This window comes from Delphinus delphis, chromosome 19, assembly GCF_949987515.2.
Source record: "Delphinus delphis chromosome 19, mDelDel1.2, whole genome shotgun sequence".
Lineage (NCBI taxonomy): Eukaryota > Metazoa > Chordata > Mammalia > Artiodactyla > Delphinidae > Delphinus > Delphinus delphis.
This window is the reverse complement of record NC_082701.1, coordinates 14,198,766-14,215,651: the sequence shown is the minus strand read 5'-3', so window position 1 is coordinate 14,215,651 and position 16,886 is coordinate 14,198,766. Positions and strand designations below refer to the sequence as shown.

The 16,886-nt window shown below is 40.8% G+C and overlaps 1 protein-coding gene and 1 non-coding gene across 3 annotated transcripts; one reads left to right on the top strand and one right to left on the bottom strand.

Annotated features, from left to right (window-relative positions):
* Positions 1-2,058: 2,058 nt before the first annotated feature.
* KPNA2 (karyopherin subunit alpha 2) lies at positions 2,059-11,949 on the bottom strand. 2 transcript variants are annotated; one of them, XM_059996513.1, is made up of 11 exons: positions 11,840-11,949; positions 10,405-10,502; positions 10,115-10,252; positions 8,195-8,283; positions 7,051-7,319; positions 6,691-6,785; positions 6,331-6,594; positions 5,906-6,139; positions 5,482-5,664; positions 3,838-3,987; positions 2,059-2,426 (listed from the first exon to the last, which is right to left on the bottom strand). In XM_059996513.1, exons 2-11 carry the CDS (start codon positions 10,477-10,479, stop codon positions 2,334-2,336), a joined length of 1,590 nt encoding a protein of 529 aa, XP_059852496.1. In that variant the 5' UTR covers positions 10,480-10,502; positions 11,840-11,949; the 3' UTR covers positions 2,059-2,333. The 2 variants fall into 2 exon arrangements, with proteins under 2 accessions (XP_059852496.1, XP_059852497.1); XM_059996514.1 differs by lacking the exon at positions 11,840-11,949 and adding an exon at positions 11,749-11,764.
* Positions 11,950-15,813: 3,864 nt separating this feature from the next.
* On the top strand, positions 15,814-15,886 carry TRNAR-CCG (transfer RNA arginine (anticodon CCG)). Its single transcript has one exon. It is a non-coding gene; the product is annotated as a tRNA-Arg (tRNA).
* Positions 15,887-16,886: the final 1,000 nt, after the last annotated feature.

Here is a 16,886-nt window from a genome sequence, read left to right as displayed (position 1 = left end):
TACTTACAACTAATACAAAAATCAAACAGGGCTTCCCTAGTGGTGCAGTGGTTGAGAATCTGCCTGCTAATGCAGGGGACACGGGTTCGAGCCCTGGTCTGGGAAGCTCCCACATGCCGCGGAGCAACTAGGCCCATGAGTCACAACTACTGAGCCTGCGCGTCTGGAGCCTGTGCTCCGCAACAAGAGAGGCCACGATAGTGAGAGGCCCGCGCACCGCGATAAAGAGTGGCCTCCGCTCGCCACAACTAGAGAAAGCTCTCGCACAGAAACGAAGACCCAACACAACAAAAATAAAAAAATAAAACAAAGGTCTAGTCTTAAAAAAAAATCAGTTATAGGCAAAGATCATTAAAATCTTAGACATTTAAAACTGCTAGCTTAAAAATGTAGTGCATTAATAAAAGCAATTTAGACATTTTATGAAAGAGGGAAAAATTGGTGGCTGTACAGTGTTTTATCACTTTTTAAAATCAAGCTGAATATAAAACCTCAAAAAATACCTAAGATTTTATCCAGTTAAGTTCAATAAGAACATACAAATGGCTCTCTGGATTTTAACTCCAAGGAAACTAGTATGTTAAGAATTTTATCTAAAATATGAAAATGTATTTTTAGAAATCAGCTGCCTCCCGTCCATTACTTCACTGAGTCATGCCTTTACGCTAACAAATCCAGGCCTTGTACTCTTATCAAAGTGTGTATTACACTAGTCCCTTTAAAGCCATAAAGCTCCACCTACCTTAAAGCAAAAGCCTAGGATGTCCAGGTTTACTTCCACATTTTCTCAAGTGAAAGACTTCTGGATGCAGCAACCAAGAAGGGACTTATGCTGGGGAAAGGGGAGGGAAAAAGGGGAGTGGAGCACGAGGTAGGCAGGGAAGGGAGGACAGGCTGCAGAGCCGCAGTCTGGTTACTTCTCTCCTCCTCCCCCTCCCACCCCCCACCCCCCGCTTTTATAAAATATTTATTTTTGGCTGCGTTGGGTCTTCATTGCTGCACGCAGGCTTTCTCTAGTTGCAGAGAGCAGGGGCTACCCTTCGTTGTGGTGCATGGGCTGCTCACTGCGGTGGCTTCTCTTGTTGCAGAGCACGGACTCTAGGCACATGGGCTTCAGTAGTTGTGGCTCGCGGGCTCTAGAGCGCAAGCTCAGTAGTTGTGGTGCACGGGCTTAGTTGCTCCGCGGCATGTGGGATCTTCCCCAACCAGGGATCGAAGCCATGTCCCCTGCATTGGCAGGCAGATTCTTAACCACTGTGCCACCAGGGAAGTCCCAGCTTTTATCTTCGGTGGTGGAAAAAGGCAGTGGAGGCTTTGCTCATCACTTTTCCACCAGTCAAAAAAGCAGCCAAAAATAAATTAAAAAAAAAAAAGGCAGAAACTAACAGTTGTACTTTAAAGATGCATTTTCCTGAGACTTCTCGGATACTGTAGCTAACACTCCACCCCCCAACCCCTTCCTTTTCTGCTAACAGCATAGCAACTCTTTCAAGTAGTGGCTTTCACAACCCAGGCTGCACAGATGGAGCACCTGGGGATTAAATTAAAAACTTAAGTACACTATTTCAACCCCACCCCTTACCAATTAAACTTTCCCAGTTGTTGATGCCAAGGTGCAGCCTTGAAACCACTTTCAGCCTTGAAATTTCAGAGGAATGAATTCCACTTGTAGCTCCAGGAGAAATTTATGATTAAATTTAAGATTTTTATCCCATCTCCCTGGCCAGTAAGCCTTGAGAAGACATTGGCTCAGGGCTTCTGCGAAATTTTATTTGTTCTTTGGTGAAAACTTGTGAAAAAAATTTTTCTGACTGGTGTGAAATGGATGTGAAGACTGGAAGTGCCAATGGCCATTTTCACCAACCAAGAGGGGAAGCAGCCTGGAGCAAAGCCAGAATTCAGAAGTGGGCAGGAAGTTATCAATCTTGTATCCTTGATGACAAAACAAACCTTACATTAAATGATGTCTGCAACCAAAACTACACCCCTGGTTAGAGTCACATCCGTTCAATTCAGCTCCCCTTCATTTGCAGCCTTTAAGAGCTCTAAATTAGAAAGTAACACATCGGCATGGTGAAGTAAAGAAAAGGGTGGAATTTAATCTTTATTTACAGGACACTGCAAGATATGAAATTCCACAAAGAAATAAGAAACCCATTGAGAGGAGAAGCTTCATACAGTATGTACAGTTTGGAACTGTTCAAGTATAGTTTCTTTGTAAAAAGTGCTACAATGACAAACCACGTGTAAAGAGTTCTTAGTAGAGAAACAGTAAGACAAACTTCTACCAAACATAGTACACAACAAACAACTTTATGCCTCAGATGTACAATCTAAAAGTTGAAGGTCCCAGCAGTGCCATCCTGAACTTGGAATGTATACCCTTCAGAGGTAGTTTCTGGCACAACATTTTGATCTTCCTCTTCCTGGAAGTATTTAAAAACAAACAATATAATCCCATAAATATGGCACATTTCTAAGAGGTAGCTGCCTAGAAGTCTATATTTACTTTTTTCTTCTTTTATCTCAATTTATTTAGGCTAAAAACAAAAACAAAAAAAAGTTTACACATTTCTCCCACCTCTGGCAACCACCAATCTGTTCTCCATATCTATGAGCTTGTGTGTGTGTTTAACATTCCACATATAAGAGAGATCTTATGGTATTTGTCTTCCTCTGTCTGACTCATTTCACTTAGCATAATGCCTATAAGGTATTCACTCTTAAAGTCTTCATTTGTATATTTCACCTTTAATCCTGAAACACACTTCAATATCTCAAATAGCAGAGGGAGGGATACTGAACTTGCCTGAGAGGGGAAGATTCTGAATGGGTTAAGAAATGCTACTACAACATGGATACAACTAGAGATTATCATACTAAGTGAAATAAGTCAGAAAGACAAATACTGTATATTACTTACATGTGGAATCTAAACTACAACACAAATGAACCTATCTGTGAAACAGAATCACAGACATCAAGAACAGACTGGCGGTTGCCAAGAGGGAGGGGGATAGGGGAAGGATGGAGTGAGAGGCTGGCGTTAAATGTAAGCTATTATACATAGAATGGATAAACAAGTTCTTACTGTACAGCACAGAGAACTATAGTCAATATCCTATGATAAACCATAGTGGAAAATAATATATACAAAAAAGAATATATATGTATGTATAACTGAATCACTTTGCTGTACAGCAATAATTAACACAACATTGTAAATCAACAATACTTCAATAAAAAATTATAATACTAAAAGAAAAAAATTTTTAAAGAAAGTTTCTACAATTAACAGAAAAATAGAGATTTTTTTAACCTGTCACTTTGCAGTAGGCAAGAGCAAAACGGATTAGGCCAGAGAATGGCTGTGGGGTCGGCCTACTTCTCCAACTCCTACACAAACTTAGTCTCAAGATTCCAAGATTCATGGGACTTCCCTGGTAGCACAGTGGTTAAGACTCCGCGATCCCAGTGCAGGGGGCCCAGGTTCGATCCCTGGTCAGGGAACTGGAGCCCACAAGCATGCCGCAACTAAGACCCAGCACAACCAAATAAATAAATTAAACAACAACAACAAAAAAGATATTCTAAGATTCGTGAGGCTTTTCATTCGAAAGTAAATTGGTGACTTTTTAATATCTCAAGTTACAAAGATGGTATTATCATCAAGCCAAACATTAAAGGTGCAAATATGTATGTCATCTCCTACTTACACTAATATTTTACTGTATTTATCAGGGCTCATTAAAGAAGTATGAGGGAAAAAAAAATCTTACGGGCTTAATCCTAAGTGTGTATTTTCCCAGTGCTTATTAACATTACCAGCTTACTCACCTCCACAGAGAAATACTTCTCAATCAAGCTTAATGAAGCTTTGTACACAGACTCATTTTCATGGTTTTGTAGAGCTTCAATTTTGTCCAAACCTCCACATTCTTCAATCATTATACTAAGTTTCTCAGTTTCACCTAGTTTCTCAGCAGCCTAAAAAAAAATTTCCAAGTTTAGTAGCTTAAACTTTGAATGTTCTGTTTTAATGAAGAAAACAAGGTCTATGTTTGACTATCAATATATATCAGACAGAAATAAACACAACAGTTCCTTCCATAATCCTATGAGATAAAACTATCTCCATTTTTATCTACATTTTACATTTTTTAAAAATTCAAGGGAATCAGACCTGTACTTGCTCTTAGCAACTACTTCTGTAGCCTTCAGCCACAACGATCATAGTATAGTTCTCAATCTTTTCTGTGCATCAAAATCACCTTGGCAACTTTAAAAATGATGGTATATCCAGGTTCAATTGGTCTGTGATGGGAATTGGAAACTACTAGTGTAAAAGCACCCCAGATAATCCCAAAATGTATGTAGTCAAGGAAGAGAACCATTGTCCAAGAGTAAAGAGGGCCTACGGTATGTAAAAACAAATTCCCTGGACTAGATTATTTGATGATATCAAGAACCTATTAGGTGTAAGAATGACATTGTGGCTAAATATGTTTTAAAGTTCTCAACTTTTAGAAGAAACATAAATTTTTAAAAATGAAATTACTTACTTGCTTCAAAATAAAATTTTAGGGCTTCCCTGGTGGCGCAGCGGTTAAGAATCCGCCTGCCAACGCAGGGGACACGGGTTTAAGCCCTGGTCTGGGAAGATCCCACATGCCGTGCAGCAGCTAAGCCCGTGCACAACTGCTGAGCCTACGCTCTAGAGCCCGTGAGCAACAACTACTGAGCCCACATGCCACAACTACTGAAGCCCATGTGCCTAGAGCCTGTGCCCCACAACGAGAAGCCACCGCAATGAGATGCCCGCGTGCACCGCAACGAAGAGTAGCCCCCACTCGCCGCAACTAGAGAAAGCCCGCACGCAGCAACGAAGACCCAATGCAGCCAAAAATAAATTAATTAATTTAAAAAAAATAAAATTTTAGGTAAGGTGAGTAGAAAAAGAGGCCAAATGTTGACAATTATTTATGCTAGGTGATGGATACACTAGGGATCATTATTCTAAACTCAACTTTGATATGTACAAATTTCCATAATCTGAAGTTTAAAGTTGTTGAGTAAGACCTACCTACCACCAAGCACTATGACAAGTGCCCTGTGCTAGCATGCTTGGATCAATTAGGAACGGAACCAGAAGAAAAATATAATTAACTAGGTCATTCAAATTTAATTTCACCAAAATTCAGTATGAAACTGGGGAATTAAAAACTCTTGACAAAATAAATAGGTATGAATAGTGTCCACATATGTACCTGACCTCAATTCAGGTGACATCATTCACCTGTCATCTCCTTTATCTCTCTTACAATCCGTTGTCACACCTTTTATCAAGAGTGTGGCCCCCATAAATGTCTCTCTGATTCTGTGGCCCCCTGAGTAAGCTCAGCTGCCCCCACCCCAGTCACCTTCATAGCAAACCAATTATCAAGTCCAAATTCAAACACATGCCACCTTCTTAAGACTTACCTGAAAGATATTTGAGATGGCATCCAGAATAACCAGAATAATTTTAGTGTCTTTCGCAGTTAGGAGGTTCATCAACGGTTCTATTATGCCACAATGAACAAGGTATACAATCTGCTCAACTGTTCCGCCGCTTGTGTAGTTGGTCACAGCCCATACAGCTTCCTTTTGTGTCTTAAAGTCGGCCTAATTAACATAAGGAAACAGGTTTATTTCAGAATGGTCATAAAAATAAGATTCCAAAAGTACTGTTTTAGAAAAACGGTGACTAAAACTACCAACTGGTTCTATCCAAGCTTAAGTAAAAGAAATGACTATTATTTAGCAAAAGCAGTTAAGTACAACTTTACATTAGTACATTAAGAATCTACCAAGTGCCTGTCCATAAACACTAACAATCCCTTATTAAGTCCTAAGACTTCATTACCTTAGAGAGAACGCCAACAAGGAATGGAACTAATCCATGATTTACAACTTGCTGTATCTGGTCCTGGCGGCCAGCCGTGATGTTTGACATTGTCCACGTAGCTTCCTTCTGAATATTAGTTTTGGAGTTCGTAAGCAGGCTGGGAAAGATGGCAAGTGCTCCTGCATCTATTACAACCTGAGTCTGTTCATCTGTCCCAGTGACAATATTCCCTATGGCTCTTAGCGCGGGAGTCTGAAAAGGAAAAAAATGTTGACGCTGGCGGTTATCCTTTATCTTTTCCAGCACTGCTCAAAATCTCTATACCCTAAAAGTTTTGACAAGTAAGAAGCTCATTATATGGCCTAAAATAGACAATATGTCAATATTAGTACCAATTGATTATGCTCCTTAGAGTTTATATTCTCACCTGAAAGTTAACTTACCACAATTGGCAATTCAGTAGCTCCTAAAAGCTTCACAAGTTGGGGTACAACCCCAGTTTTCACAACCATTTCAATCCGTTCATTTGGACCATCGGTAAGGTAGGAAATAGCCCAGCAGGTATCAGCTAAAACTTCTGGATCATCGTGATGCAGGAGACGAACTAAAGTAGGAAGAATTTGCTCAACAGCATCTAAGGGGGGTGCAGGATTCTTGTTGCGACAAAGATTTGAAAGTGTCCAGGTAAGATTACGTAAGTAACCACACTAGGGGAAAAGAAAAATGCAATGAAGTGCTCTGTTTTTTGAGAAGGTGGGAAAATTAGAATCAATGAATAACTTGATGTATGTTAAGTAACTTACCGCTAAAGATGACAAATCAGGAACCGCCAAAAGTGCCAACAGCGGGTCAACTGCACCATACTTGATAACCAAGTCTCGGAAAACTGAGCCATCACCTTTAAAAAAAAAAAAAGGCAAAAGTTAACCATAACTGCTTGTTTAGCACCATCAATTTCAGTGACTGAGTGCACCAGTGTCTTGAAGCAAAGAAAACACTCTCAGAAATTCCTTAAATTAGATGCCACTTCCACCCCTTATATGCACTGGAAGCAAGTAAGTTCAAAACCCAACACAGACGTCACTATTACTTATGACAAGGCACTTCTACTAACCTCAGTATGACTGAAGACACTCAGTCAAAAGAATCTTAAATCCAAGTACCTGCAATGTTTCCTAGAGCCCATACAGCTTGTTCACTGATGTGAGTGTGGGGAGATGCCAACAGAGAAATGAATGCTGGGATAGCACCTCCATCTACCACAGCCTTTGTCTGTTCTGATGTCCCGGAAGCAATGTTAGTGAGGGCCCAAGCAGATTCAAACTGAATGGGACTACAATCAGTTCTGCCCAAGAAGGACACAAATTTTGGAATCAAACCAGCCCGGATTATGCTGTCTATAGGGGGCTGTTTTTCCCTGGAAAGCAGCTTCCTAAGGGTAAGCAAAAAGAGAAACAAAAATTGAAGGTGATTATCAAAACACATTCATATAAAAAAACAATTTAAAATGCAACTCAAGAGTTTAGAACTTTAAACAACCTTTTACAGTAAAGCACTAAATGCTGAGACATTCTGGAATTTAAGAGGAGCTGAGCAGACTGGCTGCATGGCGCTACCATAAGTTGCGTCGTAAACTACTTTTTTTCCAAAACTGAGATATTACCAATAATGTAGAGCCTTCTCTCTGCATCTCTGCAGAAATCTACTTTAGATCTTATCACTTTTTAAAAACTTTGACAATCTGATAGCATTGCACTCTCATTGTTAATTTGCATTTCTCTGACCACTAATGAAGCTAAACATCTTTTCCATGATCATTTGTCAACTGGATTTGCTTTTCCCCACACTGTCAAGCTACAGAAATTATTAATCCTTTCTATTATGGATATCACAAATATTTGTGTATGGTGGAAGATAAGAGTCTACATATATTTATTTCCTAAATGGATGGACCATTCTAAATAAATGGGATAGCACCTCCTTCCCATTAGCTATTAGGGATAGCTAATCCCACTTCCTGAATAATTCCTCCTTTCCCTGACAGACTTGAAATGCCACTCCGACAAAAACTTTGTAATTTTGTTAAAAAGTACACCAAAAGGTTAACAGTGATTATCACTAGAGGTAGATGGAATTTAGGCAATTACAGAAAATTTTACATCCTCCTAAGGGAAGATTCTAATGAAAATAGGCCTAGGCCTGGCTTAAACTTTACTTTACCCACACCACCTGCTCATCACTTTCCCGCCAAAAAATGTAAAAAGGCTGATTTCTTAGGTTACCCATGCTATAGCAGACAAGGCTTACCTAGCAGCTTGAGTAGCTTGGAGCTGGCTTTCCAAATTGTTGCTATTTATGCCTTTGACAATGTCATCAACAGACCAATTTACAGTGCCCTACAAGAAAATGGAATTAATTTTGCAAATTATCATTTTCAAGATTAAATATAGGACTTCCCTGGTGGCGTAGCAGTTAAGAATCCACCTGCCAATGCAGGGGACACGGGTTCAAGCCCTGGTTCGGGAAGATCCCACATGCCGCGAAGCAACTAAGCCTGTGCACCACAACTACTGAGCCTGTGCTCTAGAGCCCGTGAGCCACAACTACTGAGCCTGTGTGCCACAACTACTGAAGTCCACGCGCCTAGAGCCCGTGCTCCACAACAAGAGAAGCCATTGCAGTGAAAAGTCCGAGCACCGCTAATGAAGGGTAGCCCCTGTTCACTGCAACCACAGAAAAGCCCATGTGTAGCAACGAAGACCCAACGCAGCCAAAAATAAAGTAAATAAAATAAAATAAATTTATTTAAAAAAAAGGATTAAATACAAACAATAAAATCCCAACCCTAAGTTTATAATCAGTTACTAAGAGTTTAGCCCTACATTAAAATTTGCCTGTTAATGAAATATTCATTTTTAATATGTAGAACAATTCTCAAACTTGGTGTCATGATTAAACAAAGTCTCAAGTAATGGAGTATCCCAGCATTTAGTCACTAAAGTAGCTGTGAACAACTTTAAAAAAATGAATTAGAGCACTGTGAAGGTTATTCCTACCTTAGTCTAAATCACTTGTATTTAGATATGCTGGGATTTTTCATATCTAAGTTTGTTATCTATTCATTTCCATAGTAGTGTTACAAATATAAATGTATAGGTTGTGATCATAGGTTTGAGTTAACTGTAGCATTGCTTTGAGAACCAATGCTACAGTTAGCTCAAAAAGACAGTGTCCCTTTCTCCCTATAGGCTTACAACTTAACAAGGAAAATGTGACAAGCAAACAACCATATAATAAATGGCTATATGTATAACACTATATATATATATATATATATATATATATATATATATATATATGGTGTTATATGTATATAGGGTTATACAGAATTTACTCTCCTTTTTTGGTGCAGAATGGGGTGCTACAGGAATTCTGAGAAGGGAGCATTTTTCCTGTTAGGCTAACCAAAGAGTGCTATAAGGAGAAGATGGGATTTGAGTATAAAACTCGAGAAATAGCGCATAGGTGGAATTCAATTAAAAAAAAACTGATAAAATACGGAGCGCTAAAGTAAAGCATAACATGAAAAAAAGTAGGAAAGTGCCCAATATCTTTGAAAGATGAAATACATAAATTTGAAAATCTAAGATGGGTCTAATTTACAAAAAACCTTCAAAAAATAAGGATTTAAAACCATAAAGTTTCTAAGATGTTTAAAGCAGAATTTTAAGAAAATTTTTAGGTAAGTAGTATGTGGCACAGAATGAAGGGAAAGATAAAATTAGGAGACTACTGAAAGTATTTCAGTACTGAGGAAAAAGACCTGAATAAAGCTGGTGACAAGTATAAAAAATAGAGAAGGAAGGAAGGAAGGAAGGGAAAGAGAAAGAGAAAGAAAGAGGTAGAAATAAGATGGTTCTGGACATGATTAACTTTCAATTAACAGTTAAATGGCCAGGTCAAGGTATGAGCTGGCAACTGAAAATGCAGGGAAACTTGAAGGGAGATCAGAGCTAAAGACAACCTTAGGATCAGCTTCAGTAGATTTCGAAGGGTGGGCAGGAAAAAGACAACCCATCAGAATTACTGCCGGGGAGCACACAAAAACAGATCTTCACATTTGATAGTTAAAACCACAAAGCTAGGAATGTTAATTTAAATTTCTAAGAAAAGCCCCATATTGATTTTTCTGGGTTTACCGTAATTCATAAGCTAAAATATCCTTACCTGGTTGTTGCGGTTTTCCTGCAGTGGAGAAGCAGCATCATCTGGAAAAGAGCTGACATTTCTCCTTTTCAGCATCTGGTCATCCTTCTTAGCTTTCCTGAGCTCCACATTAACTTCTATTCGGCGCCGCCTCATTTCCTTGAGAAAAGACAACATATTATCTCACCTATTACAATCAGTTTTTGTTGCCAAGTGAGGGTACTTTTTCAAATTCGCTCAAAATTTTGACCCCCTTTCCAAATATATTCCCGTTTAAAAAACATCATAGGAAAGCAACAGAAGGTACTCACTGTACTGTCTTTCCCCTTGTTCTTGAATCTGTTAAGGCGGGCAGCTGGTGAATTAGCATTCTCATTGGTGGACATGGTTATGAGACAAAGGGAGAAAGCTGTAAGATGAGGGAGAGAAAAAAATTTCCCTTTTATCATTTTGTTGTGCAATAAGATGAGCATTAATGGAATTATCAAACACATATTGAGTCTACATTTCTATATGAGAGGAAGAACTTCCTTTTTCAGCACTATTAAACAGCTTTGGCCAAATGATCTTCGGCCCCTCCCCTCTGAAGGGCTGATAACTTCCTGGAGCAGTACTGTCCACCAGAAATATAATGCAGGCTGCATAAATTTAAGTTTCCTAGTAGCCACATTTTTAAAAAAGCAAAAAGGAACAAAATGAAATTAACTTCAATAACATATTTTATTTAACCCAACATATATTTTCTCATTTCAACACGTTACATCAAAAAATTACTGAGATATTTTACATTCTTTTTTCTTCGAGATCTTGCAGGGACTTTAAGCTTACAGCATAACTCAATTCAGACTAGCCACATGCGTTTGGGGACTACCACACCGGACAGTGTGCCTCTAAACTCTATATGGGATCTATAAATAGTTAATTGAAGACAAAGTAGGGGAAATGAGGTTACAGTTAAAATCTATGTCTTAGGGGCCATAAATTCCGATCCTCTGGAGACTCTACTGTCTTTAAAAGGCCCAAACAGGTACATTCTCCACGTCTGAAAATTTTTTTAAAATCGGATTCATCATTACATTGTGGAGTCTTTCATAAAATTTCCTGCCCACCCACCCTGAACACCTGCGACGCAGTTCTGCATCTTCAGCATCTCGCATACATTTTCATTTCCAGAAATTCTGAGCGAATCCACTAAACTAGGCTGATTATCAGCTGTGCTTCACTCAAACTCAGCTACTTAAGAGCATTCTCCAAGAGAGCACAAAAGTAAGTCTTCCTTACAAGTGGCTATCTTTAATTCCATTCTGTTCTTTTACGAAATTGTGACACAACCAAACCTGGGCCTACGTGTTAAGAGACAGAACTTGCAACTGCCACCTCCATCTCCAGTCCCTTCCCCTGCCCCACGCCCCCAGCCCCGACCCCATTTCGGGGAAGCAGCAGCGGGAACGGGCGGAGGAGGAGCCAGAGGCGCTGGGCCCCCTACCGAGGCTTTCCTCCTCGGGCCTCACTCTGATTCTCTCTCAAAGACAATCGCGGCTGTTCGGAGGGCCTCGAGACCTACAGCCAAGCATCGTGCAACGCCCGTCTCGCCAACGAACTACGCCCCCGAGGCCTCGTTAACCAGAGAGGCCAAAGCCAGGCCCGGCACCTACCCCGGGCCTCCCCTCCCGCCGCCTGCAATCCGAGCGCGGCCTTGCGGGCCAGCCGTTGCCGCTCGGGCCGGGCTGCGGCCTCAGTTCGTACCTACACAGCCGGCTCAAGCTTCCACAGGAGGCGGTGCGGGGCGCACAGGCTGCGGATCGACCGCGCTCAAGACGTCCACCACGGTCAGCCAGAGGACGGTGTGGCTCGAGCAGCCGGCCGGCGCGATTTAAATTTCCCGGTGGCCCCGCATTCCGATTGGCTGGTTCGAGCTTACGCTATGCGCCCATTGGTGGATTTGAAAAACACGTTGGGGCGGGGGTCAGAGGGCCCCGAAGAAGAGAGGATAGCATCGCGAGATAAGGGAGAGGCCGGGCTATCCCAGAGCGCCTTGCAGTTCGGAGGAGAAAGACTCCAGATCCCGGCATGCAGCGCGAAGGGCCAGTTCCCAGTCAGCCATGGCTGGAGCGTTGGCGTTTAGCAGTGGGTTTATGCCTGTATGGTGGATGGTAGTTTCCCTGGATGTTTGCCTTAAACAAGTACCACAAATGATTCCCCAAATAATTCTCTTTCAAAATCTTGATATAGAAATATATTGCTATGCATTTTTCCCCTGATAGGACTCAGAAGGAACTTGGCCGGGGTTTCTGGCCATCAAGGAGGGGAGGGGTAAGGCAGATATGTGCTGCATTTTTTAGGTGGTGTTGATGTTGTTGTTTAACTTGCGTCATGCAAAAGACTGCATAGAAGGCATAAATATGGTAACAAAAGATTTATTATGCCTGTTTCTCCAGTCTTATTTTTAATAATTTCAAATACAGTAGAGCTGCAAATCTTTATCCATATTTGCCAAATGTTAACATCTGCCACATTTACTATTTCTTTCTCTATGTAAATATATATACACACGGCTTTTACATATTACTTTTTGAACCATTTGAGAGCAAGTCTGAGAAATCATGTCCCTTTACCCCTAAATATTTCGGCTTATCTCTTGTAAGAATTCTATTATATAACCACACCACAATCATCAAATTCAAGACAACTGAACTTTGATGCGATTACTTATTTATAGCCTGTGTTCAAATTTTGTCAATTGTTATAGTAATGATCTATGCTATATTTTATACATTTCTGAATAAAATGTTTGTATTTTCTTGTACTTTTTAAAAAAGCATCAATGATGGTTATCAGAACCTCAGGATTATGGGCCACTTTGTTGTCTTTTTGCAACTTTTCTGTATTCTGAAAAGGGTATTTTTAAGAAAAGCTGTATTGGCTTATTTTTTACTATAGATAAATTCAAACAATTATCTTCATCCCTTCTCGCAGGCACTTTTGCCAGCCTCACTCATTGTGTAGCAGCTATGAGAGTCATAGGAGGTTGATTCTACTCCCACCTAACCAATCAGCACAATCCTATCTCCCTAAATGCAAAAATGTGGAAGGATTTCACCTCCAAACCAGTCACTACAAGGCATTCTCTTGGCTACTGTGAATGGTTCTGGGGAAGTCATGTGACCTAAATTCATCCAGTTGGGAAGCCTGTGCCTTTTGTTTAATGATTAGAGGTTGGAAAGCAGGCTCTGTTCTTCTGAACGGAGAGATGTGAGTCCTAGAAATCTGAATTAGACAGTTGTAGAGAAACCAGGATCAACAGCCTGCCTTACCTCAGAAAGCTGCTTATATGACTTTGAAATTACATCATCCAATACATTTCCTTTGTTGTTTAAGCTCGTTAAATTGGGTTTTCTTTTTTTTTTTAATTTATTTTTTGGCTGCGTTGGGTCTTTGTTGCTGTGCGTGGGCTTTCTCTAGTTGCGGCTAGGGGGGCTACTCTTTGTTGCGGTGCGCAGGCTTCTCTTGTTGCAGAGCACGGGCTGTAGGCGCGCGGGCTTAGTAGTTGTGGCGCACGGGCTTAGTTGTTCTGCAGCATGTGGGATCTTCCCGGAGGAGGGTTCGAACCCATGTCCCCTGCGTTGGCACGTGGATTCTTAGCGGTTGGATTCTTAACACTGCGCCACCAGGGAATCCCCAAATTGGGTTTTCTTTTGCTTGCAAGTATTGGGTACTATGTGCCCAGAATTGTTATAAGTGTTTTACCTTTATGAATACATTTAATCTTCACAACTCTGTGAGGTAGTATTATTACTTGTTCCATTTCACAGAAGAGTGGATGGTTAAGTAACTTGTACAGGTTCGCACAGGAGTAAATGGCAGACAGGATTCAAACCCCGGCCATCTCATTCCAGGATCCGTGCTCTCTGACCACTATTCTGTGCTTGCACCTGAAAATAACCTGAAACAGAAGTAAAATGTCAAAAGTGAAAGTTGCCTTTGAAAGATACAACCTTGTCCTGGGAAAGCATACACCCCCAACTGTTCCTATTGTAGTTTGGATGGAGATTCAGGAGAGGGTCTGTCTGGCCTAAGCCAATCAGTACATTCCATCTGCCAGACACAGGAATTTGGTGATAAAGATGTAACACAATGCAGTAAAATATTTACTGAGACTTTTGTGAGATATCCCCTCTCTTCCAGTGGACTGCGTGCTCTGATGATGTGAGCCTGAGAGTGAAGCTGCTCCAGAGAAGCAAACCCAAGTGTGCCCAAGTCTGAATAATTATAGTTTTACCTGTCAGTCATTCTTTCAAGAACTATGTTCCACTGAAAAAGCAGCCAGTTTAGCCTGCAACTCAAACACTGAACAAATGTTTTCCTCAAGAGACAACCATTGAATTCTGTGGTAAAAGTGATTTATGCATAATTCCCATTTTGTCACACAAAATATTAAAAAGATGTGTACTCAAGGGTCGAGATTTAAATTAATAATTCTTATAGTGTCATCAAGGATGTTCTTAAGTGAAGCTGGCCCAAATTCCCTCCCCTCCCTCCACTGCACAAAGGTGAAGAATAACGATTATTGCTTAGTGTCACTGCCTTGATTCGCTGTGTCAGTTTTACCCACCATTGCTTCTGCACCATCGTTGCTATATGATTATTTATTATTCACTAATAATGTCCTAGTTTTTGTGAAAAGTATTTCCTGGATGACTCAGGATCCACAGGTAATAAAACTGACACATAACACACTGACACATAAGGTTTGAAAGATGCACACCAAAATGTTAATAGTGGTTAACTCTGAATGGTAAAATTATAATCAATTTCAATTTTTGTTTGGCTTACCCCCATTTTATACAATTTTTTAAATGAACAGGTATTATGTGTCTAAGAAGAAAACGAAATCGTGTATTTTTAAAAATAACAAATGCAGCACCTTTATATGCAACAAGCATACAGATACTATGCATGGAACCAGAAAATCTCTAAATCTTTATCGAAGACCTAGCTTTAGGATAAAAACAAAACAAAATTCGTATTATTTTGTATTTAGGGACCTCGTTATATTTATTTTCCCTTCAATTCGGAGGGAAAGAAGAGATGGGGAGAAAAATGTTTGTAGGTGACTGGGGGAGAAGGGCAGATTTGAAGAAAAGCCTGTTCACCCTGCAAACTCCCAACAGCTTCCAGCACATAATGTTATCCAATTAACGTACTTTGAATAAATGCAGGGGAAAAAAGGGAAGGAGGGAGCTGTTAGGGACGGGAAGGTTGGGGGGATGCGGTAGGACCTCACCCCAGAAGAAGGTCGCAGGAACTCTGCAAAATGCAGAGGCCCGGGACCGCCCTGGTAAATAGAATTAGAACGGGGAGAGTCCAAGCATTGGACTTTTGTTTAGAGTTCCCCCGCCCACCAAGTGCGCCTAGTATACTGCCAGGACTGAGACCCTTCCGAAAACCCAAGAGGAAACAGCTCCCCCAGAGACACCCAAAGCCACCCGCGTGCGGGCCACGCAGTACCAGGGCAATGGGGTGGGGCAGATCCTGCGCATGCGCGCGGAGGCTCTGGCGGCGGGACGGGTCGAGGGCGCGGGAGTGCGCAGGCGCGTGCTGCAGGCACTGGGGGCGGCTCCCAAATCACACACCGCCGGAAGGGAGGCCGCAGAGCGCGAGGGCGGTGCGCGATGATGGCATTGCGTAAGGGGACGGTGTGAGAACCCGGATCCCGTGGTGACCCAGTGGCCTAATGGATAAGGCATCAGCCTCCGGAGCTGGGGATTGTGGGTTCGAGTCCCATCTGGGTCGCATGGAGATTAATTTTGATGGAGAGAAACGCCCTGATGAGCTCAAAAGTAGATTTTGAAATGTCGTAATTTCGCTTTCTCTACAGCGATCTCGAGGGCTATCCTATTTACAAATTAGGAAATGCATCTCCGAGTTCTAACAGCACTGGAATTGAGACCTTGCAAGTGAAAGCTAAAATCTGACCCAAAAGGGGAGCATTTACTCTTGCTTAGTTTATACTGATCTTTAAAAGAGAAAAGCCTTAGGAAACAGCAACTGCCAACTGGACAGATGGCATCATTTCTTTTTCTATCTTTTAAAAATGGGTTTCATCATGGGCAGCCACACATGCAAAACTTCCTCCCCATTCTTATCCCAAGGGGTGTGTGAGCAGATTCAACTGTGCTGGGTCCAAACATTTATTTCCAGTACTAAGGAGAATATATAAGCAACTGTGTTTTTATCTGTGCTAAAACATACAAATACAATAAATATAATTTATGGTTTCTGCCCCTAAAGTATAATGAACAACAAATTGTAGTTGGAACATAAGGTTTGTATGTGTGTGTGTGTGTATTTAATTTGCAAATTACTGTAATAGAAGAAATACAATCAGAGTTTAAGTTTGTCAGACTGGTTCAGTTGACTAGCTTGAAAAGTTTAAACTCTTCTTCTAAAACTTGTACAAGAGGAATATCGAGGAATAAGTCCTACTTCTGAAAAACAACTTAAATACTAAGTGCGATGTGGTATCCTGGATTTGAGTCTGAAAAAGATAAAGGACGTTAGTGGAAAAACCAGTGGAATCTGAATACATTCTGGAGCTTAGTTACCAAGAGAAGAGTATGCCAATGTTGATTTCTTAGTTGTAACAAGTGTACATGGTAATATAAGATGTTAGCATCAGGGGAAACTGAGTGAAGGGTATATGGGAGCCCTCTGTTCTATCTTTGCAACTGCCATGTAAATCTGAAATTATTCCAAAATTAAAATTTATTAGAGAAAGAACCCCTAAACAATC